The sequence below is a fragment of the Temnothorax americanus genome, unplaced genomic scaffold, assembly GCF_048541705.1.
Source record: "Temnothorax americanus isolate GAGA-0224 unplaced genomic scaffold, ASM4854170v1 Scaffold3, whole genome shotgun sequence".
NCBI classification, from domain to species: domain Eukaryota; kingdom Metazoa; phylum Arthropoda; class Insecta; order Hymenoptera; family Formicidae; genus Temnothorax; species Temnothorax americanus.
The window spans coordinates 5257931-5285752 of NW_027509442.1; the positions used below are offsets into that span (position 1 = coordinate 5257931).

Consider the following 27822-nt stretch of genomic DNA (forward strand, 5'->3'; position numbering starts at 1 on the left):
ACGTTTATTAATGCTAGAAGTGTCATTCGGTGACACTCACATTGTCGAGGTAACGTTCTAGGTACCGCCCCCTTGACTGCCGCGAATGCGAGGAATGCAAATCCGATCGACTACACCGGACGCAAAACTGGACTTCCAATCTCTTTCCTACGTGTCCATAACGTCGAGCTTTGTTGCTCAGAGTTCGAGTAACATGTTCGAGTAATTTCGTTCCGTAACTGCTTTCTTTCCTATAGATACAGTCTAGATGTAATTAAAAAATCAGCAATCCGTTAAATTATTACTCGACTATACCCTGAAGAGTGCGATTAAAAATTCTCAATGGATGTACATTTAAATATCGGACATTTCTGTTCCGCCGTTCTTTTTTCGTCTTAATAATTGTAAGTACCCCACGCTTTAAAGTAGATTGCGGCGTTCGTTATCTCGCCAACGGCTATAAATAAGAAAAGCGACCGTGGGCAGTAACCAGGTCATCGGGAGACGTTTTGACGCAGCGAACGCATTTTGAGGACAATGGCCGACGATGCACCTTTGACAAAGGCGCTCCTCGGTGGAGATAAAAGCAATGCTGAATGCTAAACTAAACTAAATGCTGAAAGTTCGCTATGAATAATTCGGCTCTCTTAGCGCTCTGTTGTCGTATGTGCGACGAACAGTCAAGCCGACCCAGCCTCGTATACGTAATTGACCTTGCATCTCGTGACTTTATTTCCTGTATTCATTTGCTCTTTGCTCACTGGTAGAAACGTTTTGTTGCGATCGATCCGCGCCGAGCTCTCCGGGTCGGCGTGGCGTTGGGAAACCTGATAACTCAGATATTAAGTGTTTACTGTTTGAGCTGCTGCAACAACGGATATCTGGAATGATTCGATAGCGAGTTTATAAAATTGTTGACAAAATATAAAATAAATCCGTAGGTACGCCAGAAAATGGAAGGCACACGCGACGATTTGCTACGAGGACGATCTCGAACTATCGCATGCGACTGCTCGAGGAGCGAAACCTACAATAATTTCCTACTATGGCACTTTGTCTAATAAATCAGCATTTCTATGAGAATTATCGATATTATTACAACGTTATTAGCATATCGGACTGAAAATTAATATTTAAAATTCGATATTTTTGACGTGCGAGATATATTAACGGCTGTTAAACAACGTCTTCGTACGATTTCGAATTTGCAGTAATAATTCGTAGATCATAAGAAATGCATTTTGAAACTCGATTGACATTCGATTGACGTGAAGAGATGAAAGGGATTGCCATTCGGCAATACGCGTTTCCTTAAAACACAATGGTATGTTATTCAGATGATGTGATCGTTTCAGGATGGTCCAGCCTCCGCCTTGCCGTTGACCCAGACTCTGTCGAACATTTATGGCCGCAGATCGGCCAGTCCCGATGTTCCAGGCTCCAATCTAGACGAGACTCAGGTTCGTAAACGTGCAAATTTTGCGAAAGTAAATTGCAGATCTTTAAAACACGTGTGCTTTCTGCGACATGTACTGTCATCGTAAACTAAAACCTGTTCTACTAGACTCGTGAAGAAATCTCGTATAGTGAGTGTTATATAATATGATTTACGAATACGTTTAATATTAATCTTTCTTCCCATTGAAGCATTGAACATTTTTCTTTCTGTCCTGATGAAGCATCGTTCTAAGGCTGTTCAATTTAATCAATAATTGATAATTGCAAATTAGCTACAATGTTTTCTTGTATCCTGTAGAATTTGTGTGGATGTATTGATCAGTGCATGCGTGAAGTAAGAAATGGCTCAATTAAACATTGTCCATATTTGACGCATAGCTCGGTAATGATTGTTCGTAGGCTTGCAACGGTAAGCCCGTTTTCTGCAGCTGAATGTGCCTGGGAAGATCCCTGGCTTACCAACTTGTTCGTTCGAAATATTCGTGGCAGCACAGCCCAGAATCTATTCGTAGCTCAAAACCATCTCCGCAAAGCCTCGTCGATAACGCGAAGTAGATCTTCACGCCCGAGAAATAAATCTTTGATTCTTTCTTGCACAAAAATTCTCATTTTCTTATGGAATATAGGTAACTATCAAATTAAATTTGAAAAAATAAAAAATAGACACCATTTACATCAACGTATTTTTAAATCGATAAATTCTTCATTTAGAGTAATCTGATGTCGTTCTCTCATTTTTTCGCTACAGCTAATTATAATTATTTGTACTTGAGATATGACTAATTTTAAGTTTATCAAAATTAGTTCTTATAACGTTTCTGGTTAGTTGAGAGGAAATTCCATTATACGATCTCTAATTAATCTTAGATAAATTTCAGACAAATATGCTTAGACTCTGAAACATCTATTATCAGCCTTAATCGTTGAAGACACGTGGGGAGCATTCTTTTATATGCATCTCTTTACATCAGGGACGATACAACGATATAATGTTCTACTTGTTGTAAGCGGAACGTGGAAATAAAATAGCAGCGTGTAGTGTTTTATTGAAAATACGAAAATGTTGAAATATGATATATGTTCGCGGTGCTAGTGTAATATGGAATGACTATTTCGAAAAATTTTATTTTACCACGCGCGTAACTTAGCGTGTATTTGCATGTACGTGGCCGCACGATATACGCGACGCACCATTGAAAAATCGGTGCCTATCGCATTTTTATCATCACTTAAATCTATTTCGATACGTATCGTAGTTCCGTAGTAATACTTGTCCGTTCGAGTAGCACTCGGACGAACGAACGATATTTTCAGCATGGAAATAAAAGCGTCGATTTAATGCATATCTATCGTGTCTCGGGATTTCACGCGGAAATCGGAATGAATATGCACAGTGCGTGGCGCACATAAATCTCGATGAATACTCGACGGATTGCGTTTTTACCGGTGCCATCAACAATTTTCACAACTAGCACGAATTTATTTCATCGGCTTCTTTACATCGGAAATCCTTCTATGTCGAAATATCGATATATTTTTATCGACGAGAATCGTAGTATCGTAGATATGGTGACCTCTTATTTCGAGCCAAATTTAATTACAGTAAACTCCCACGATTGTGTACAATAACTAGGCTCATTCAAATTAATAGCAAATTCGGTTGGACGCACTAGTGCATATCAGTGCGCACTGGTGCATATTAAAGCCGTTGTACACTAATCTGTGTGTAAAATGAAATGCAAATATCTAGAATGATAAAATACATATTTTTCCAAATTGCACAATAAAGTATGGGGATTTCGCGGCTTAACCCGTTTAGATATTTGTATTAAACATGCATTTTTACATTGATTTATGTGCGACGGGTTTAATGTGCACTCCGTTCAATCGCATTCGTTATAAATTATACACGTATTAACTTCAAACTAAGACGACTAGGTTTGGTTGAAATATGTCGGCTATAAATTAAGACCAACGACGCAATTAACGCTCAAGGTGTTTTTGTATAATCCAACCGCCCTTTTGTTCCATTTGCTACTAATTATATTAATATAAGCCATGAAGTGCCGCTTTTTCGCTGCTTTCAAAGAGCTTAGCACGCACTTAAAGTTTAACATGAAAAAAGCATTCATTTGCTTGAGTTTCTTAACGAAGATGATAAGGAGTTTACCTTGGTTAACTATAAACATATAAATTAATTCGCTTTAACGTCAGCTGCAGACTGCAATTTTCCGCCGTCCTGCTCCTCATCCTTTCGCCTTTCGTTATGGCGCAAGACCTTGCCGCGCAATTCCTCGCTTCGTTTCAGAACACGATCGCGCGGTTCTCGATTATCTCCTCATGTTCTTCCTATCAAGTCCAAGGTTTTCTGAAGCTGCGAGTCGCTGCCGAGGTCGCTGCATTGTGCCCCGGCATTGTGCTCGTAATGGACATCCGATTCGCAGAATAAAACGAGTCCGCGAGGCCATTTCGTGAAAAGACAGGCGCGATAGATGGCTGTGCGTGACGCGGTTAATTAACCTCGCGCGAGGATATTTTGCGTATTGTTGCACTCGCGAGTAACTCTGAAATGAATTCCGATGCGTGAAGCTAAATGATAAATCGAACAAACGCAATTTGCTGTTAATTACCAGCCTGCGGCTTCACGGTTCCATAATTTTCTGTCCCGAGACTGAGCATTAATTGGCGAACCAAGTTGGCCGTTGCCGTTATTTGCTGCAACCAACGACGGCACCGATAGCCGCGACAACCCAGCTTGTAAACCAAACTGAAAATCACCGTGTCGTCATTATTGATGCCGTTTTGCGGTCCACGTATTTACAGATGGAATACGACGAAATGCTTGAAACAGGACTGGACTTAGGGGCGGTTACATTATGACGCATTCCGTTTGATTTAGGTAACCTGATTAACTTCCAGCTTGGATGCTTTGTTGAGGTTTGTTTAATCCATTAATGATCGAAACGTCGATACCGCCTGCCATTGCAGCGGGATAAGAAAAAAATATAGGTATCCATTAACGGAACTTTATTATTGATCGCCATTTAACCAGCTGCTGAAACGTTCGTCATCGTTTTTTGTTATTTTTTAATTAACTCGGTTAGAAAACAGAGCGATGTTGTACACAGCGGTATACATTGAATTAAATTAATCAGTGAGCGAAGCGAGATATATACGAATTATGTGTTTCGAGATGAAATTCGCTGCAAAAAAAAATATACGATGAAACCCCTGAGCTGTAAACGATTGTCCATTTAGAATGCAATTCCGAGGAATTGGTCGGAAATCTTGCCCTCCTCGTAGTGCGCGTGAAGTTTAATTAAACGAGAATTTAATCGGACTGGACGTAAATTCGCGGGCAAACACAATTTCTTCGGGCATCGGTCTCAAACCACTGTTACGTCACTATCGTCTGAGAATTACATTGCGCGTAACGTGACCGTCGCCGTCGCGGCCACTCGACACTTAAACGCGGATTTAATAGCAGTCGCCAGTCGCGAGCCCCACGAAATAAATGGCGCGACTCATTGAACTTACTAAATACCACATGACGGTAATTAATCACCCGGGTTCTTAAAACTTTGGATTTGATAAAAGGGAAACTTTTTGGAGAGTCCTTTAGACCGCCGTCCAATCACGAAGATGCTTCAGCGTCAGAATTAGACGGCAACGCCTTCTTCGGGAGCATCGGCATGCTATTGATATACCCAGCGTCGGGTCACTTTTGCATCAGTACCAACGCCGACGTCTTCCACGCCGAGGTATAAAGCCGGCTGCTCCAAAAAACAGCCAAGACTCGTGTGATCGTGTGATCAAAGTGCAATCATTTATCCTAATGAACACCGCTAATTACAATTACTCATCGATATTGTATTGTAATTTCCCGAAAAAGTGTTCGCGATATGGTTGGAACACGGATTTTATTGTGAGAATGTTGAACATGGACTTTGTGCAATGAGAATGTCAAAAATAGCGTGATATAAAGCAAACGAAAATGTATAATTTGATTAGGAGTATCATTTTTAACTAAACACTGTTTTTATACTTATAAAACTAAAGACATTTTTAACCCTTCGTCCGCATAGGTTTTTTTGGCACCTTTACGCCGCATAGGTGGGTCGTTTTCGTTCTGACGTTTTTTTTTTTAAGTGTTAAAATGTTACAAAAAATGTGAAAAAATTCATGGAGGTAATTCAAACCTTTAATTTGAAGTATCAATCATAAAATTATAAACAATTTAATTTTTTTCACATAATTTGTATTTAAAAAATGGAGCAACTACAACTACAACTTGTAAAATCATCTTTTACTAAAAAAATCATAACTTTAAGACAAATAAAGATATCGAAATGAATAAAAAAAGAAATTGAAGGGGAAAAACGTACCTTTCATAAAAAAAATATTGCATGCAATTATTTTGAAATGAAGTGTTTAAGTGTTCGCCGCCAACCTCGTTTTTTTCAAGAATTACGTGTCTCCTGTGACGGTTGGAGGGGGTCTGGCGCCTTGAAACTTGATAGGCGGGTTCTCGAAAAGCATAACTTTTTTTACGGATTCGCAGTGGCGCCCTCTCTACCCGTTTTCAAAAGTTACAACTACATTTGATTTTTGCCCGGACGAAAACGACCCACCTAGTGGGATGAAGGGTTAAGATTTAGGACATTAAAATAACGTTAATTTGAAAGTTTTCCGTCTATATTTATATTCATTTTATGAAATATATATAACATATAGATAATTTTTGGAAACGAATCATTGATTTCGTCAAAATAATCCTGTTCGTATTCAGAATAAAGAAAAAAGAAGAATCTATTAATCAACACGATCAAAAATAATTGACCTTGCTTTCAAAAGCGATCGTGTTTTTCTTGGAAGTTACCTCGTGATTCGATAAAAAATGTGATTCGATAAAATAAAAGAGAAACAAAAATAATAGTCTATGATTCCCGGTTGAAGGAGAGAATCCAACGATATCTGTCATTGTAAAAACTTTCCGTTTTTTTCTAATGAAAACACGAGATCGCGCGCGCGCGCGCGTGCGTCGCATACAAAAAAGAATATAAAAAATTTCTTCTCGCAAAAGAACGACGATACTGAAAAGTGGTAACGTGATACACGATGAGTTGAAGCATAGCATAGTGATATTGTATATGAAATCAAGGGATTTACGAAGGGGTGCGTTTTCATCATGGAATAGAATGCCGATGGAGATTGGTTGCTGAAGTACCAAGTCTAAACTATTTCTCTCTCGCACGCGCGGTTCTTCCATAAACAATATGCGGCGGTGTTTGGTATTCTTGGAAGCCCGTAAGCGCTTCAATCACTCTGAAATTTTCCTTTGCCGGTGCCGCAAATTATGCTCGCGAACATATAGCAAACATGTAGTGCGCCCGAACATTATCTATTCTTACACGAGTTTCCGTCAGTATGAAAATATTTTGGGTAAAGATTTCGGTAAAATGTAAAATATACACGTGTGAAATACATTTAGTTACATTAAGCTTGAAATATTTTACTACAACCAAAAGTTAAAATGTAAAATAATAGTTAACACGTTCCAAATAACAGGTAAAATAAAAATTTGAAGTTAAAAATTTGAAATATTTCCTTTTTTCGAACAACAAATTGTTTAGTATTCTCTCTTTTCTTACACTTGAAAAAATACGCTTTATTTCATACAATTATCGCAGAATTGTAGTATTATCTGCGCGATAGTTAAGTAATTTTTGCATAATTATTCGAGGATTATTTATATTAAATGCCGTACCAATGATTAATTCATTTCGCCAATTAGCATTTTGAATATTATTTTTACCGCCGCGTTGATTCTCGACACAAATGCGCGCTGAATCGCAACATCCTTGTCAGCATCTTTATTCACGTTCAGAGAGTGCACTCGACAATAATGATCGACGTGACTATGTCGAAGGAATAAAGCGCATGTAGTGGAACAAGGGAGGAATATAGAGACAGCCCGATACTTATAACACGCTTTCAGAACACAAGAAACGGAGAAAAAAGGGGGATTTGATTCGTGACATATATATATATCCCTGACTTTCTTTTCACCATTAATTGGTATCGATCTCTAGCGACGATGGGCACGTCCGCGATACCCAATTGAAAGTACTCGTTCGAGTAGCGCGAACCAACAAAAACGGCAAGCAGCAGGTTAAACGAATCGCAAAACGTTACAATTTACCTTGAAATACGTATAAAAGTTTGAACGCTAATTGAAAGGTTCGTCTCGGTTCGTCTCGTGAATTTGTAAGGATTCTGAAGTGTAATATAAAATAGAAGTAATAATTAAATCAAGAATTTGTTACTAACAATAAGAGAGAAACAGTTGAACTGTTTTTAATATACTAGCAATTGAATTGAAAAAAATAATTAAAGTTGTAAAAAGCTAATTTTCTGTTTGTAATAAATTTATAATTACATATAATATATATGAACACAGCGTGTGGAAATATTTAAGTAATTAGATTCAAAAATATATCAAAATAAAATATTTAAGTTCGCGTTAAAGATAGAGTAATAGTTTTCGTAATACTTGAGTAAAATTAACGAAGCGCACATGGGGGGTAACTGTTTAGCAGATATTTACATGTCTCAATTTGCTTTTCTTTTTCTTCCTCTGGCGTTATATATATGTAGCATTTCTATTTCATTTAAAATGTGCACAACAGCAAATCGAGTGGACTTTGACGGACAGCGTACACCGAAAAAATATATATATATACATATAATATATTATATATTCGAAATATCACGCGCGGGACCGAACTATTTTCGCACGATGATAGACTGGGTGTCGATCGTACGTCACTCAAGGCGTCGATTCAGTGATTACATGTTCGCTGTGCCAGTCAAAATACGAAAACGTCGAAGGGCGAAGCGACACGCCAATTCAACGCCGAGTTCGTCCAGCAATCGTGGCGCAAATAATGCGATTTCGCGCAACTTTGAGAACGGCAGGGGTGTTTGCGAATGCTGCTGGAATCACGTAAGTTCTAACGACGCAAATAAGCGTAAAACAGCATTAGTAACGACTAGATCGTAACGACGGGATTCCGCATTGGGAGCAGGAAAGATCTTGCAACCGATCAACGTTGAGAAAATTACGTTAAATCATCTCGAAGTATTGAGAAAAAATACATATCTCTTATAGTGTTCGATAAAAAAGTATTGGAACACACATTTCACGATTGTCAAAAAGCCATCTCCAAGTTAATCGCGCGCGTTAAGATATTTATACATATATACCAGAAGGCGACGCGCGACGGTTGTTTTTATAGCCTTTTAATGTGCGGGGTAATAACATAATGAAATTGTTTTCTTTCTCCGTTGCAGAAAACGAGATTTGACGGTACAGGGGTGGAGGAACCATTACCACCGCCGCCGTCGCCACCCCAATTGAAAGAGGCGGTCCAACTGGATGGCGTTCCCAGGCTGAATTCGGTCGATCGTATCCTTCATCCAGACGGTATCCCGCACATCGGTCATGAGACGCTCAACAAGGTAAGTGTGTGTCACGATAAAAGAAAATATGCTCCCTTCTGTTTAACGTGACATACATTTAGACGTTTATATATATTTTATATAAAATATTAAAAATGTAAGAAGAAAAGGGAGAGTTCGATTTTTATGTAAACGTTTAAATTTGTCTATTTTTTGTTTTAAAATTTAAATTCGGCATAAATGAGGTAAAGTAATGGATAAGAAAAGTTGCTCGCGAGGGTTGACGAGTGGCGCATGCGTGCGCGAGCTCGAAATGTTCGCCACCTACGTTTTCATCCCTGAAGATACTCACCTTTAACACAGGATCGATGAACGCGAGTCTCTCCTGCGGTTGGTAATGGTTGGGGAACAAACCTTCCACATTACCGAGTGCTACAAGTATTGACAAACGTTAACGAATCATAAAATCTTAGATGTAGCATGCTTTTTGCACGCAATTTGAACATTTTCGCGCATCGAGATAATCAGAATAAGAAATTATTATTCAAAATTATCATGAATTTCGGCGAAAACAATTTGATTGGAATTAAATTGTAATTAGAACGAAACAAATTTGATGAAGAGGTTTTAAATGATTCTGTATTTCTAAATCGTTTATTAAAATCCAGCTGACTCTGTCATACTAGTTTCGACATTGAAATCTTGATTAGAGTAATTGAGGATTGTTATTTGCCCAACCACCCTCGGAGTAGCCTGCTGCACCCTCCGGCAGAGGGCAGAGACAGCGCGAGGTCATCCCGGGATTCCCTCGAAGGCCGCGCGGTCTCGCTACGGTCTGTCATCGTGGTAAGATCGAGGTCTGCATTACCCTGCCCCCGTTGACTGTCCGCAATCCGCAACACGTGGACAAAACAGTTCTGCCGCGACTTTGCAGCTTGTCGGCCTCGAGAGTTGGACATGCGACGGAGCTCGCGGGTGGGCGATTCGGACGCGACAGTTGCGGCGAGTGTCACGAGTGTGCGGTGCATCGGGTACGCGTTATTCGGTTCTGTGGAGACCGCGTGACCGCGGGGTGACGTCGAGAGGTCCTTCGTGCGACGGAGAGCTCCGAAGGGTGTTTTCTCGCGTTTGGACCCGACGTCCTTGGGACACTTGGGTGTGAAAAACCGAAAGGCATTATTGATCGTACTTCGCGGGGTGCAATGTTTTTCTATCGCCGGCCACCGGTCGATAACGCAACCGATATAGGGCGGGATATTTCGCGGTCGCGCATCCGGATCGCTCGATAATCGACCCGGAGTGAGGTTCACATCCGGATCGTCGTTGCCCCTTCCGGCATTTAATTGTATATGTACGTAACCGGTGCGAACGTGCTGGGGTCCGGATCGCTCGACTAATCGACCCGGACGCACGCAATTATAACAACAGCCCCGCTCGCGTATAAATAATTCGGGAATTAGGTTAATTAATTCGCCGTGCGTTATCGCATCGCCACCACGTCGAACCACTAATTACATGGTTTTAATTACAGAAAATTACATGAGTCTGTATGATAACGTCTGACATTTCCGAAAATCGCCTCAGCAATCGGATTTCGATAAAACTTATATTTCTTTAACAATGTTATTGAACACTTCGTGCATTTGTTAAGATTATATTCTGATCTATAATTGTATTTCGCTTTAAGATACTTATCGATATTGAGAATGTCGAATTCATCGAAAATATGACAAATTCTATTTTAATTTTGAAAACTGACTTTTCGAAGATTATCATATTCGAAAACTTTGAAAGTGATATTTTCCTGGCAACTTTAAAATTTTCCAGAGGCGTTTCACGAACGGGAATTTATCGGACACGACCATTATGTATTGAATTTGAATCCATTACGTCGGAGGGGAGGATCGTTAAATATAAATTATGCAGACGCGCGGCACAATGCGAGATAGCATCGCGCGAAAATTCAATGGGTGCACCTGCGTCAGAGAACGTTGGTCATTTTCGCGAGATTAATCGTTGATCATGAGTTACGCGCGAATTGAAGTTGCGAGGGGGAGGGAGGGCTCTTATCGCTCTCACTAACGGCAGTCGTTAAAAGAGAATGAGACGTGCATTCCGCGAGAACGGTTGCACTGCACAATCTCCTTTCCAGCATGTTCGCGCGGCATATGACGCGATTTGTGCGCAAAAGAAAAAGTGATAACGATATCGAGATGCGACAGGTAGTCTTTTGAGATCTTTTTTATTTTTATTCTTGGCGTCGAATGGATATCTCGCATTGAAAATTTACTTACCTCACAGTTTGAATACTTTTCTTTTCGCAATTTTTACATGGTTTTTCCAGATAAATGCTAATAATTTCAAACAATTTGTCGAGCGCATTAATTTTTTTTTTACTCGCGCAAATAATAGCTATAATAGTTTGTGCAACAATACATACATATGTTTTTCGTAAATTTAAGTATCAGCGATAGTTCGTTAAAATAAAATTGTTAAGCGCATTGGTGTTTTTTAATTTATTTAGTCGATCGATGAAAGTGTCTTTTGTATTATGCCGGAAATTCGGAAGTAGTCCGATAATAATTTCCCCTGCGAAACGATCCTATCCACGAGGATTGCAAATGCTCGCTAAAGACCAAGTTTGAGCTACTTAAGACAAGAAGCACCGGTTATATGAAGGTAACTACAAACTCGTCGCACGCCAAGAGGGTCGTTTCAGCGTTATACATAATTTATGTCGCGCGATAAATTACCATCCCCATCATCCGGTCTAACACGATGGGTTCGCTACGCGAACAACGCGATAATGTAATTTCGTCCCGACAACAATGACGCATGAATTTCCCGTGACGTCCTTTTTTTCTTTTTTTTTCTCTCTCCGTTGTCTCCTCTACGCTCGCTTCACTTTTCCTTCTTCCCGAGCTGATCGTGATTTATCGACGCGTTTTTTACGCGAATCTTTCCAATTGCGACGTCGCCGAATCGAGGCCAGGTGAAGGAGTATTCTAGACCGATCTTGAAAAAAAAACGTGGAAAAAAGGAGGCACTAAGTCTTCTTAAATGCACGAGGATTTCATTAAACCTGTCCACATATTCTTAAATTTTGTATAAACGTGTGTAATGTGAAAAAATATTCAGAAAATATAATAACTAGGAATAATTTTTTGTTTAAAAATTTTAAACTTCTCATGCTTGCGTGAGAAAATAATTACACGTTAAGCGAAAAATATTCAACCATCACCTGACTTATTTTGTGCATGAAAATGTTATTAGCGAAAGGACACAGTCTAAAAGATTTGAAGTTCACCGAAACTGCGGACTTCCATTAAAATCTCGCAAAAAGTGACACAGATTTAAGGAAACGGACTAAACACGAAAGATTAAGGTAAATGAGGGTCGGATGGAATATGCTTCGTTCGCTTCTCTTGTCTTCTCCATACGTGATACCGTCGGATAATCGACCTCCACGTGACCTAGGACGACCTAGATACTACCTCTGGTGTTGCCCATTTTCCTGGCTCTTCTCGGCCAGCGAAACGTTCAACGATAAAAGTTACTTTCATCGTGCCGCGAGACCTGATTTTAAAAGTCGGTGAAGCGATAGCGAATTTTCGATATTTTTTAAAATCGTGAACAAAATAGCAGGAAAAAGCCATTTCAGTAACAAACCCGTAAATGTATAGCGACGGTTTAGCGCATTAAAAAAATTGCGGGAGTTTGAAATGTCACAAGTATTTGCTTCAGCTACAAAAAGCTTTGCAAAAATTGTGAATAAAAATTGTTGAACAAATATTTGCGCGCGATTGAAGAATAAAATTCTATTCAGACTACTAGAATATTAATAAATGATTGAATTATTCACGTCAATTTATATTATGGAAAAATCGAAATGCTCGCATTAACGTAATTTGCCAGTTATCTGATGACAGAGTCATCATATAAATGACGCCATTAATTTATCACAAAATTATCTTGATCCTTGATTTAACTCTGTACTCGATGTACCTATATTATTATCAAAACTTTCCAATAATCTATTGACACAATTATATGAAATAATAATAAGCTAATAATTTGCATTAAATTATATGGATATCAAAATATCATAAAATAGAAACGAAAATCCTTGCTTTCGCGAAAATATGGAAAATTCAGTTTTGATTTCCCCTTTTCAACCATTTCATGTAAAAAAGAATATTATTCAGCATGCTCGAGTTTTATAGGTGACTACGTGCGTTGTGTAATCGCGAAGCTAATCATTAATGTGCACGCGATGCGTGTCACTCAGCGAGGGAATCGCTGGAATTAGAGTGTAACGAACTCTTTGCATGTACGCGCCTACCATGTCGAGCTCCATTTGACATTTACTTCAAACACTCGGACGTGTACCGGCAAAATATCACGGATAGGTTCAAATAATTATTTAATAATCGCGCGCATGTATTTTTTTATCGCTCGCGCCCGTAATTCCCGCGTACATTTCTCGTAATTCTCGCGCGTGTATGCAAAGTTTATAATTTTGTTGACGATCTCGCCTTGACATTTAACCTTATCGATTGCATATACTCCCGATTAAATGTTAATCATAATCTTTGCGACCGAGGATTTTACATTATTTTATTATTTATCCTGGACTATGAGCGAAATCGTTTAATCATCAGTATGGATGCAATTAAAATCTCTTTGCGCGCTCGGCGTGCACGGAAAATCGGAGAGACTCGCACGCCGAACTCCGAGCGAAGTTAAATTACAAGCTGACTACAAATTTCAAATCAGCCTGTGATCGTTCGGCGCATCGTGATTCGAGCGGGATAGATCGCGCGACAAAATTAAATCACGATTCGCGACCGCTGCGTGCGTTTGATCGGGACACGTGTTACGATTAACTTAACGTGCCACGTTACATTTTAACTTCCAATTGAGCTATACCGGAGAAAGAATCGCTATTCGATGCGAGATAATGCATCCGAATCAATTACATTACATCTAGTCTTTTGCAAAGTTTTCACACAGAAGCAATTTAAAAGCTATCGCGTTTACAAGCAACGTCGGACATTCTAAACGCGGGGAACAGAAATTGAACACGGAATGTGAAACATGTCAGTTACAACGGATTCAATGTGTATGCATATTCGCAGGAAAAAAAATTAGGTTACGGTCTGCAGGACCGCATTGTGGAGCACAGGCAAAAAGAACGCGATTTTCCATTCTGAATATATTTAGCGAGGCGTTCTCGTGATACAGGCAAATCAATCGAGGGGACTTCGTGAGATTCGTGACTCGGTTCGGTTCGCGAACACGCGTGCCACGTATCTGAGAAACGAAGACTGGAATTCTGTTACTCGATACCGCGACACGAAAGCGGGAACTGCCGGCCTCACGACTTCGCAGCTCACGATTGATTCTAGCGTGACTTGTGTCTGAACGCTATTCTACCACCTTTTTTCGAGACCTCGACTTTTCCTCAATTATCCGCCCGCGATGCCTCCGCGCCTTTCGCTTACTTCACTAAACACGGAAATGGTACTATTAATCGTAATCTTATCGTCAACATTTTAAAATAATAGCTCGAATCTTTTGAAAGTATTCAATGTTCGGTTCGGTCGTAAACACGCGTGCCTCGTAACGGAAAACGGAGGCAATTGCTGCTCGATATCACGACAAGAAAGTAGGAACTTACTATACGTTTTACTACAAAGACTCTGTTTCAAATATTATATTATTTAAAACTGGAAATTCTTGAAAGTCCTGAATGTCTAGAATTCTTGGAAGCTTTGAATACCTAACTTTGAATACCTAGAAAATCTTTCCATAGAAGTTTTGAATATCTGAAATGTTAAACGTTTTTAAAAATAAGATTGCTATTTATATCCGCGTATAAAATAAGAGGTAAATTAGAACAGATGGAATATTATAAAAGACAAAAGGTATTTTTATTCCACTTTGAATTTTATGCACTTAAATAAAATACTAAAATGCATATTAAAAAATAAAATTTAATAAAAAAATGTATATTAGTATTAAACTATGTGAAGATAGTTATCTTAATTGTATATATAACATTAGATTTATTATATACATTAACACATTCATTGCCATGACGGTAACCGGTGACCGACGCTGAGTTTTTCTATTTACTTTTCTATTTCTTATTTTGTCAATCATTAGTGACTATCATAGAACGACTATCAGATAAATATTGTATATCATATATTTTTTTGCAACTCAATATTATAAATTCAACACTATAAATTAAGTATTTTATTGTTCCTTCTTAATATAAATCATTCAATCTGGTGTGAATGAAAAATCAGCTAAAATACGCTTGTGAATGCCATGTGTTAAACAATGTCATGTGATACTCTTCTTGTCGAAATTCAATCGTTTTTACGCGAAAACATGGACGTTTTGAGTACAAGGAAAATTGGCCTTGTTTCATGTCAGAAAAATACAATTGGGAATTGTATTTTTGTCAATGCCTCGTGAATATACGCCTTTTTTCTTTTCATCTCCCATAAATGTTCGATGAGAATGCGATACTCTCACGCTTCGCAGAACTAAATGAAAAAGTAAACATGTACAATGGACGTTACATCTCGTTGAGCGTTGCATCAGCATGGAAAAATCTCCATTTAGTAATAATGATCCGCGAGCGATCCATGTTTCCATTGAGAATGACTTCTCTTTATATATACGGAAAATATCGCATAAAACGGCGTATTCTGGCAACCGATTGTCAAATGGCATACAATACAATGGGCTGCATTGTACGCACTCCACTCGCGCTGTGAGTGCTTTTAATTAAAAGCTTCCGCAATTATTTCTCTCTTTCTCTCCCCTTTCTCCCCTTATTTTTATTTATCTCCCTTTTTTCTCTCTTTCTCTCTCTCTCTCTCTCTCTCTCTCTCTCTTTGTTTTATCTTATATCGAAAGTGCTCTTGAAAACACCAGCAGACTACCATTCTACCAGCATCGATTCGAAACGAGTGCATCTCCCTCCGAATTGCCTACGACCCCGTGTTTTTCAGCGTAAACATTTCCAGACATTGGGCGCGTTCAGCAGACCAATCAACGCAAAGTGTTGATATAAAAGACGAACTCAACAGTTGTGTCTGCTGAACGCGGCCATTTATCGAAAACCGCTCGTAATTCGATTATTATTGGAAACAATGAAATCCCGACCTGTTGTCTTACGGACGACATATGCCGCGCGAAATCTCATTGCGAACTAGCAAAGTTGACCGGGGTAATCGATTTTCATCCGGCAACTATTCACCACGTGACGGAAGTTTCCACAATTCAGACTACGCGAAAAATAAAGAGAGATCCGAGTTAGAGGTATAATTAGTTAAGACACGAATAATTGTATTTTGGTTAAAATTTTTATCTCTCATAATCGTCATATTATATGTAATCATTGTCATTTTGGTGAATTTTAAAATGCACCTCTGTCGCACAAATTAAATTTCCTAAAACCGACAATTAATAGCTTCGCAAAAAATTCTTCATTTATACAGGATAAAAATCTCTATAATAATGCTTTAAGACAGGCTATCAGACAGACTTCTTCGCGATAACTCTCGAGAGTATTCATGAAGATGCGCCGGCACAAAGTAATCATCGTCAGCGCGATGGAACGTCGGCCTCGGCGGCTCTCGCTACGATAACAATGCACTCGTCAACGTCGAAGTGCCTGCCGAGAGGTCGACGGAATCTCCGAAAGGATTCCGACGGGATTGTCTCGGGGTTGGATGCGGGCTCACGGGGGTGGATGCAGTTTTCGCGAGGTGGCGGTATGGTTCGCCCCGCCAGTCGCCGAGCAGTCGGTCGCACCGACACGAACATACGTACGTAGTCTTCGTACATGTAATACGGAACACAGATACACGGAGTCAGATAGGGGTATATACTCCACGATACGGTCGTAAAAGGGAGAGAGAGAAGAGAGAGAATGAGGACCACCCACACATGTAGAGACGCACTTACACAGCGCAACCGGCGGCGTGCCCGCTAGTGTTCCAAGTGCTCTCAGTGACGTAGGTCAGTGCTCGCGACTACGACCCGGCAGGCTCACCCAGATTAAAGCTCGCGTATCTCGCGGTGGGGAGGCGAGAAGGAGCGCCGTTGCCTCCATGTGTACGATACATGCAGCATCCGGTCATGCAGAGGCGCGTACGTAAGATGCTCTTGCGCGAGAGCCCGGCCGTACGTTACGAGGTATTTAAAGAGTGTATCGCCTAATGTGCACGTGTGTATCCGTGCTTACAAGTGCACAATGTTGCGTATTCGTCCGTTCTCTCGCGTCGCGACGACCGGACAGAGCGAGATTCAACTACGAAGAAACTCTTTCTTTGCTCGGTAATTAACCCCGCACCTCCCCGCGTCCTTCTTTTTGATCGGCCGTGACGAAATGTTGAATTTATTTTGAGAAAATCTAATGTGCATTTGTTGATATATTGCTCACTCAACTCATTTTTCTCTCTCGTGTCGTATTTATGTAACGAGATTAGATTAATGATGCTTTGCGAGATAAAACTTGATCTCTCCCTTCGATAGTTTATTAACTTCTGTTATCTTAAAATAAAGAACAAAATTAAATAATGAGCAATTAAATTATGATTAAATTATATCTATTGTTACTTATTATTAACAATACTTAAAAATAAATTTTGAGTTATAGATGAAGAAATAACGAAGAAGAATGTATATAATTGCAATTTACATTTTACATTAACAAATTTGTTTTAGCAAATGGGATTTATCAGAACGTTTTTTTGCGGCTATTTCGACGTCAGAAAAATGAACTTTTTACTTGAGAGTAAAAGTTGATTTAAAAGTTAAAATTCAAGTTTGAAATTTTTTCATTCCCAGTTTGCCATCGTAAAACAATTTTTGCACACATTGCTATAACGATCTCATTATCAAACTAATGTGCACTGCAATGTTGACCTCCGCTTGCTTGTTTATCATTGCACGTATCGCCATCTAGTTTTGATTACCGTCATAATATTTAGCCAATCAATCTGTCATCGCTGCAAGTCGCCGATAGTGCCGTAGCATAAAACGTATCCAGCGTGCACTGTGTGCGAGAAATACGGAAACGCACGTGTCGAGACTACGTAATGATTAACAAACGTTGTGCCGATCTGGCTAGTGATATAGGTCAGCGTTCGCAACGGCGGTGCATTTGAAAGACGCATTTTTACTTAATTTTTACTTTCTTAAGGTTCCCGTCATGAATGAAATGTTGAATGGAATCTGTGCCTAATTTTAACAAGTATTAGTATATATATATGGTGAAATTAATCGCTTGACACTTTTAGGAAAGTTTTTGAAAGTCAAGTTAATCTCGAAATACAAATCAATCTTAAGTAGAGTGAAGTGCACTCTCTCTTCTCCTTTTATGCATTTCAATTTGGTTAATGCAACTCTAAGGCGAAACATTTATTTATTTCAGCTTTACTTTATCTCGTTTTACGTTGCGTTTCCCCGACGGACGGCATCGCCTTAACAAGAGCAATGGAATAAATTTCTATTTATTCGCGTAATCTATATTTATTCGAACGAAATTTAGGTTGCAACAGAATTCAATTAAAACAAAACGTAATTCGCCAAATGTATCTGTTCGCGCGATACAAAGTAGCGTTATGAAACTGTCTAATGAGGTCGCATAAATAAACAGACGGTGTGTGAGTGCGTGCGTGCATTAGCTGATAATAAATTTCGAGGTAATGCGAGATAACGATGTTAATATCCGTCGACATTAACGACGTGTCTCGCCATCGCGTTTCGCCATCGAAATTTATCGGACAATGAACACGTGGCATTTACTATTGGCACGCTCACTCATTCGCGGAAGGCATGATTTCCTGCGATATTCGTGCAGGTGTTTCGCAATTCGCAAATCGTACGCTACATATATGCCACGCATACGCACGTGCATGCACGTGCGCGACGGATGTGTATCGCGCGAGATGATTACGCATTTACGCCTCGTACCAAGAAACGCATCTTTGTAACCTGAGTGAAGAATAGCGCTATAAATCATTCACCGCTAAGAAACCTGAGTTAAGTCAGTGACTCCTCTTCGAGAACAGCTGGCACTCGGAGGTCAACGGATAAAAATTATATATGTCATATTAATTACGCATAATTACGATGAGATGACAGAAATGCCATCGATGTTTGTCTTCTCCTATATTCTGTTTCTAACAATACAAAGCCTGCTTTAAAAATTTACGGTATATGCGTATATTATATAAAATAATAAATAGAATATTATATTGAATTTTGACATAAATTATAGATCATTATAGTTAGCTAATTATAGAATATAGATTATTTAAAGTTAAACTTCAACTTAAAAAAAATATTAAAAATAATTTAAAAATAAAATTAAACTTAAAAAATATTTTTACTCAAAATATTGGATGTGCATACGTTACGTATTTATAATTTAATATTTATAAAACAATTTTGACGTGAGTATCTTTTATTGTCGTCAATATCTTTTCCGTGTTTGAAATGAAACTAAAAAAGCGAACGATATGGACTATTTAAGGAAATACGGACGACGAAGCAGCGCAAATTTAGCATCATGTCTGTGTGCAAGGCTTCGTGGCATCCATCGAGAACATCTGATTGAATAATTCAAATCGTTTATCGATCCCGTGGTGGGAAACGATCGTCTTCATACCTCTTCCTAGAGAGCTCTTAAAGTATAGTAGTGGAAGGCACCTGCGCGCGTACTTGCACGCGAGAGTTCCGGCTTTTGTCGTCGTGTTCGAAACTAAGCGGAAAAATCTTGCCGAGGTCGTAAAGTCTGCGACTTCGTAAACACACCGGCGACATAATCGCGATTGTAAGTTTTCAATTGGACCATCGGGTTGCGTTCGGGTTCGTGCGTGATGATATCGACCGACCTCCATGGCTTCAGAGCGACCTACAGATCTGTGATTTCTATGTGATAGTGTCCATTTATCGACTACTCGGGATAATAGCACAACTATAGACGATCTTGGCATTTACCGACGATCTTTAACCTCTTTAGATTGCCCATGCATTATTTGTTCATTACGTGACTTCTAAGAACAATCGTTTTCAACTTCTAACAATAAGTTCATCATTATCTTATTATCATTACATACGAATCTCTTATTGAATTGTCAAAGAACTGATCAATAAACTAACCTGAGAAAGAAAGGGAGAGAAGACAAGTTACTGTCGTACAAACTTTTTATGACATATTTTAATATAAATTTAGTACGCATATTTTGAATTATCTTTAGTTTTAGTTGTGAAACGAGCCAATTCTGTTTTCAATTTGGAAGAAGAGGAATGGTGTTAAGGGTGAATAGGTCAATCTATATCTTGAAGCTATTGAATTAGATAGTCAATACCTAGACCTGAGTAGACAAGTATTTATCTTGAAAGAGCAGATCAAAAGAGAATTATATAATATATCTGATATTAATTTTGAAAACGTATTTCACGCAGTTTAACGAACAAAAACACTCTCGTTAACTTAGTCTTGGGCGATCTCGTCATTTCTCCTTTGAGTCGCACAACACATAGCTTAATTTATCATGAAGGCGGGTGTTGCGCGCCGATGACCGTGTTTTATACGACTTCAAAGTACGCGAGAAAATGCGCGATAATTAAAGTCACCTCGCAGAAAATTTGTTTTTACGTTGCAGTCCTTGTTACACTCCCCATAATTACAAACATTCGTGGAAACTTCATAATCATCTTAAATTCTCTTTATGACCGTTTTTCATCGTACACATTGCATTAGACAAATATCGTGCGAATATATCTCTGAAGTGCATATTTTTTTTATAATACGTGCGAAAAAGGTCTGGAACGTTGTATATGGGAGCATTAATCTCCATTATTCTTTGTACTATCCAGCACTTGTAAATTATAAATTTTTGTCAGGCGATTAGAGGCTAAAAGAGAGGGAAAAGACACTCATAAATTAGAGTCGTCAAGTTATTTTAAAAAGGTAGAGAGAGTGAGCTTTAATTTATCATGATACTATTCAATTATCGTTATGTAGACAGTCAAGTCCATATTCATGTTCCGTCTATATCCCAAGTCCATGTTCATGTACATACGCGTGTATAGAGACGGCCAATATCGATTGCACGTTACATTATTGCATTCGGAGTCGCGATAATATGTAAGACCGATAACAAACTCGTCGAAGCAAGGTTGAGCGCGATGACCCAACTGTAGGAGTTGTCGAACCAACTTCTCACTAGCTTCTCTTTTCCCGTTATTCCTCTTTATAACGATAACGAACTGACGCTAACCTGCGCATTAGCGTCAAACGCCAATTATGCGTCGCAAAATAACAGGAAGCGGGCGACTTGCTTTTTCGCAAGATCTTATTCTTTCACTCGTGCTTTTTCTACTCGCCTTTCTGTTTAATATGCTAAGACATCAATTTACAATTAATTACGATTTACTGTCTCAATTCGTATATATATAACTATCGTTATATCTTATCTTTATTAACTGATTTTAATACCGATTTTTCTACGCTCTTTAGAACAAATAAAGAGACAAATCTGACATCAATAATTGAACAAGTTGTCAGTAGACTTAAAAAAAAGCTTGATTAACGATCGAAAATTAATGCCGATTATTACTGCGAATCAAACGTTTATCTTTCACGAAAAAGCCAGGACAATTACTTAAAAAGACGCGTACGGATATTTTTCAATTTGTGGAATTTGCCTGAACTATTTCAACATCCATGTGTTACTACAGACGTCGGAAGTTACGTTGCGTTTACAGCTGAGTAATTAAAACAACCGCGTCGATTAGTCCTCCGTCTGCCGCAGACAGGCGCGATTCATTCACGTTTAGAGAAACATCGATTAGTTTCTCACACGTACGGAGGAACCTCGTTTGCAATTAAGTCGCAAATCAATATACGCGCGTTTACAGTTACACAAGCGATATATGTGGCAAGAAATATAAAATAGCCGTCAGTCTATAGACTGATCAACACGAGTTTACTATTCATATCACAAGAAAACTGCTTTATTTTCTTAATTTATTTCTCGCGTATAAATCAAAGTAAAAAAGGCGTAAATAGGATACATTTTTTAAGAATTTAGAATTCCTTCTGGTATTTTTTGTATTGTAGAAAATATTTATTTATCTAATTTCGATCCTTTTCGGCAGATCTTAATTCAGATCGATTTGAACATATAATCCATGGAATTATAATGGGCTTCTAGCGACGTCAATCGAATATCGTGTATTTAATTCGCGATTGTTTATGGCATATTGAAAGGATGTACAAATGGGAGTGCCACGTAGAAGAAGAAATATCTAGTTAACTGAAGCGTGAGCTGAACGAAGCGATGTCGATGGACGGTGGTTAGTGTTGCGGTTGCCGGTAACTCAATTGCATTTCCGTCAGGTGCACGTCGAGCCAAATGCATCTTGAAGGACGCATTGTGTCGTTCTTTTCTTCTAGCGAGGCAGAACTCGATTTCGTCGCGTTGTTCAGTAATATGATATACCTCATGCACTTGAATCGCTTTTGTTGGCGTTGATTCTCTCCAATTAAGCTTGCAGAATTCCAAATTATTCAAATTTATATACTTATTTATATTTTTTGACATTTTTTTTTGTTGGAAAAGAATTGAGTCATTATTTCATTAGTCAAATAAAAATTGATTATTTGATTAAAGAAGTTTGCATAATTCTCTCATGCACTCAGTCTTCATCAAATGACTTTAAAGGAAGGATAATAATTGAGTTACTGATTACGAAATCATGCTAATGAATTGCAATTTGCGAAGAAACGAGAAGCAATTATGTAACAAATTACTACGGCACGTATAAACTACTAACTGGAACAGCTCAGAAAACATCGACCAATTAGTGGCAATACGCTAAAGAGAAACTCGCGCGTAACTGAAAATCCAAATGGGCTGTTGTTGAAAAATTACGGTACGAACAAAACGAATAATGGGATGGAACAATTGTTTTGCGACAGGAGAGAAACATAATATTTTAAAAATAATATTTATATTTGAAAAATATTTTTAAAATATTATGTTTCTCTTTTTGATTGTCAGATAAGTAGAACCAATATATGTGAAAACGAAACTAAATTTCTACTAAATTTTTATATTTTAAAGATACGATCGCGTTTTGCAACATTCCACGACCAATCTGTATTTTATCCGTAAGGTATTGCAGTTTTGCAGTTGCATGTGCAACGTGCAACTGTCACGAATTCCTTCTATACCGACCTCTGCACTTCGGTAAACACCGTTGCTATCAGATGTCGTCCCTTGTTTCATTGCAAGCTCTATCGAAAGCTTTTCGCAAGAATAACTGATCCGAACAGCTATTTGAGCTTACAATATACTGTAAACTCACATAAATCTACATATTACGTATATCTATATACATACATTTTTTTCTAACAGTGCAATAAATAATTGAGAAAGCAAAATACAGCTTACTTCAAAAAGAATAAAAATAGAAAAAGAGGAAAAGAAGAAAGATAAGAGCATAAGAACAAAACTCGTACATGTTTGCATAGATAGCGGGGCGACGTATTGTGCAGGCCTGTTTTTAATCTAAATTTAAAAAAATTATCGAAAACTTTTGGTATCACATGTTAAAAATACCCGTACAATAAAATATATAATAAAAACTAAAAAGAACAGTTTAAAGTATTCTCAATTTTTTACACGTCTTTCCACGATGTTTCCAATATGTTCATTATGAATATTTAAAAAATACATTGGGACTATTAACAAAGTGTCTTTGAATCATATGAGCTCTAGAAACCAGTAAAAGCCATGTATTTAAAAATGTAAGCAATAATAGCAATTTAAGATAATGAAAAGGCAAAAATAGTGATATACGGAAAATGACAGAAACGATCACTGCCAGTAAACAGGCTCTTATTCGTGCGATTAGAAATTAACGAAGAGTAACGAGAAGTACGATTTTGCGTCAACGTTGTGCGTCTTCGCAAAAATTGGACGGCTTTGGCGATTCGGCGACTCGTGACCGACAAGTGATTCAGATTACGCCAAATGATTCGCAGTGAAACAATCACAGTGTCGACAATCGTGTGAAATCGCGAGAAGACTTTCTCGAAAATATGCCCCCGACCACGCCGACAGATCCAGCCATGTGCTCGCTCTGTCCGCGTTCGAAGAAAGCCCATCACCCGAAAAAGTTCGTACGCTTCGACTCCATCGTCGACACGTTCTCCATCTCAGATTCCAACGCGGCGACCAACGAGAGGGTAAGCTTAACGATATTTTATCTCGTTTCTTTCTCGGAATTCAAATGGATCTACGCAATTTTGTTGTATATCGTATTGTTAGTAACGCTGCTAAATGGATATTATAGACTATCCCATAAAGCATTCTTAATTTTGATGTATAAACAGTCTTCATTAGAACATACCAAAAATTATGAAACATCACATACAATTGCATAGAAAATTTTTAAAAAGACAACACGTAAATTTTGAAAGAACATCATATTTTTGCTCTGACAATATATTAGATAAGAAAATCATGTTTTTTTTATCTCGTATAATTGATCGTTATGTAATTGTACTAATTAATTTGAAATATTCTCTTTCTGAGAAATTTCAGAGCTATATTTACATTAATGCATTAATAATTTGCACACGTCTTGTACGTCTTTGCATGCTACAGTAAGATAGCGGTACTGTGCCATTAGTGCGCGATACGAAGATATAAAGAAGATAAATGGAGGTCTTTCAAATTTTCTCATATATTATGAAATTTCCGCGAAAATTCCAACGGCATATGGCTATCGACATTGCTAATGGTTAATGATGTGTAAATGTTGATGGCGCGATAACAAATCGACCGTTACATTAGCTGCGTCTGCTCGCCCCAGATTCGCAACTGACGCAACTAATGCATCTCCGCAGCGGGTGGTACTTATACCTTGTAAAAATGCAATTTTGCAAAAATCTATACTCGCGGGAATTTTATACACGTTCGACACTTCAGTTTAATATTCAATGATCAGTGGCTTCTAAATCAATCGCGATTTATGTCTTTCTTTACGCGTCACGATTTACGCTTACTCTATATTTTCACAAATAATCCCTTCTCTCGAGATTGATGTTCTTCGACACGAAGATCAAGTGACGAAAGCATGGCCATCGTTATTTTCACGTAAATACATAATACTTCGTCATTTGATTACTCGTACGTGCGCATAGGAACCGGCTCTTATCGCCTGCACTCGCCTTTCGACGAGTCATGCGAGTCGTAAGAAACATCCACGAGTGCGCTTCCTCTCTGCTATCTTTACGACTTTCCTATCAGTACGACACGAATGCGGGGCACGTTATGTATACGCTCGGGGCATAAATGACAACTACGCGAGTCCGCCCGACCTCGCAAAAACTTCCCTTATTCGAAAGAAGCGCGCAAGGGAAATGCAATATCTATACGCATCTCGGCCCTTTCGAGTAAAAATTCTTTGACATCTTAATTTTCGCTTTAACTTTACGTTGTGGGTACTTATCTTATAAGCGCTCAACAAATATTCGCTGTACCGTATACACAACTCATAAAATTCTATAAATGAAAGTAAGTCAGCTTCTGAAATGTATTCGGTTATATTCGATAAAGTATAATACAGAAAATCCTATGTTCGTTATAAAAATAGGATATTTTTATGTTTGACAATTAAATTTGACATGGTGTATATAATAACAAATATCACACTACAACAATTAACGTTGAAACGGTATTTTTTTTATGTGCATTGAAAATTACGACCGAGTAGAATTATTTATCGGTTATTCTCTCTCAAATACATTAATTTTTTAAATATATAATTAGAAATAATACCGAAAAAGAGAGATTAAAAAAATTACTTGTATCTCGTGTAAAATGTATTGCGCGAAATTATAAGCTGTTAATCACATGCGTATTAGCGAACGGAATAATCTTGTTTTATTCATTAATCAACCTGGATAACGTAGTATTTTAATGAAATAGCGGAAAAATTGTTAAATAACGTTAAATAAAAAGTGTTCTGTACTTAAAACGGTAAACTTTACTACTTTAAAAACATATTATAGATCAAAGATTCTATTATTTTAACTTATTAATTAAATCTAGATGATTGAATAAAAAAAAAAAAAAAAAACATTCCTAATTTAAAACAAAACTACACTCATTTTTTTTATAATTTATTAGAGGATTTATTAAAGGAATTTTTAATTTTCCTACATGACATTTGAATACATCTAAAAATATAACATTATTTCTGCATTCAAATCTTATTTTCACGATATAATTTTCTCAAAAGTTCGCCTGTCTTTGACTTTTTTTTCATTTACAAACACTCAGGCGGATGTCCACGTTTTTCTGTTCTTCGAAAAACTCCTATGCCTTATTTGAGTGTATAAAATATATTGTGGATGTTGCGAACGCTTTTTGCCACTCCCACGAAATCGAAAGCTCCTCCAACGCGTCTTTCGTAAAATGTGTAAAAGGCGTGTTTTGAGGGAACAGGCAGTAGTTGCTGAAACAGCAGGTGGCTGATAATGCTCTCTTCCCCAGGAGCCCACCATTGTTCTTTTATAATACCGCTCGTACTTATCCTGATATCCCCAAGAGATGTAAATCATTGAGTCCCCTCTGTCTCTACGAAGTTTTGCACACAGGTACTAGCGACTGATCATCTATTTTTACTTGCCTAATCTCGTGTTCATTTATATTTATTAGAAATTAGTATTCTTCCCTACACTAATACACTTCCTTTGATATTCATTGAATCTACAGAACTATCATAAACAATTTTTTTTGCTTCTTCATCTCTTGTTGATACGTAATATTAAATCTTGTGATCTTAGATTAAAGTTAATTATGTGTTCGTGCTGCGTGTTTCAACATCATGCTTAAAGATTTAGTCAAGACGCAGGTGGACAAGCAGGGAGGAAGGAGCAAAGGTAAACGAAGATCAGGTGTAGTTCGTGTCGACACGAAATTAGCTATAGCACGTAAAGTGGCTTAAAGGGTTCTCAAGTGACAAAGAGATCCGCGCCCGAACGACGAACCGAAGGTTCCTTTGCTCTCCAAGATTTTCTACCAGGACTCACCTCGTTCCTTTTTGACCTCCACATCCCTCCTCCCTGGTCCTCAAGCGCAAGCGTTTTCACGGTAATGTTATCGAAAACCAATTTATTTCGTCGATTTATCGGGCGATTGGCCGAGTTACGCGGCGACGGCGGCCGATTAGCATAACCGCATTGTCGGCTATTTATGCGCCAGCGAGTTCAACGCTCGGCGCACACCTCGAGGAAAGATCAGTCTCATCAATTCGCCTTAATTCCCTTCTCTACCCGCGAGATCCACCGAGGGTATTTTTGTTACCGCTTAATAACCCGTGAAGCAGAGAAATGCGCGGAGGTGAATCAATTATATCTATTCAGTGCACAGTTTTCGATTCTCATCATTTCGTCGTGAAAGAATCACGATAGTCACAATCACAAGAATATTATCGAACGGGGAGATTGTTTGCCGCGTAAATAATTGCGATTTATCGTCGCACATTTTCGTTCTGTCGCTTGTTGCGAGCAACAATAAAACCGAACAACGCCGACGAAATGTGTTAATCGCTGTTTGCGCGCTCGCGTTTTTCACTGATTCTCTATTTTTGCGTGAAAATTGCACGAGCTTATTACAAACGCGCTGACGAATATTGTATATGCGAGAGTAATGAACCTCTTGCGACTCGACCCTTTTATTATTAATGTCACAGCGATACTTCAACAACGTAATAACTTTTATATATACAAGCTGCAACAAGAGCGGCATAAAATCGTCTCAAAATTAGTTGCCTTATTTCTCATATATACATATATACGTACAGTTTGAACAC

General features: G+C 38.3%; 1 protein-coding gene and 1 long non-coding RNA gene across 10 annotated transcripts in view; both read left to right on the top strand.

Moving 5' to 3' along the window:
* LOC143900330 (disks large 1 tumor suppressor protein-like) overlaps positions 1 to 27822 on the top strand; it is a 332595-nt gene that overhangs the window by 140389 nt on the left and 164384 nt on the right. For 7 of the 9 annotated variants that reach the window (XM_077411538.1, XM_077411537.1, XM_077411543.1 and 4 more), the window contains exons 4-5: positions 1335 to 1439; positions 8791 to 8958. In XM_077411538.1, the coding sequence (XP_077267664.1) occupies positions 1335 to 1439; positions 8791 to 8958 (273 nt within the window). Of the gene's footprint in view, positions 1 to 1334; positions 1440 to 8221; positions 8444 to 8790; positions 8959 to 27822 lie in introns of those variants that run through there. The other 2 variants (XM_077411547.1, XM_077411546.1) reach the window with 2 other exon arrangements.
* On the top strand, positions 9187 to 14795 carry LOC143900340 (uncharacterized). Its single transcript, XR_013257761.1, has 4 exons — positions 9187 to 10249; positions 10726 to 11120; positions 11423 to 11577; positions 12172 to 14795. It is a non-coding gene; the product is annotated as an uncharacterized LOC143900340 (long non-coding RNA).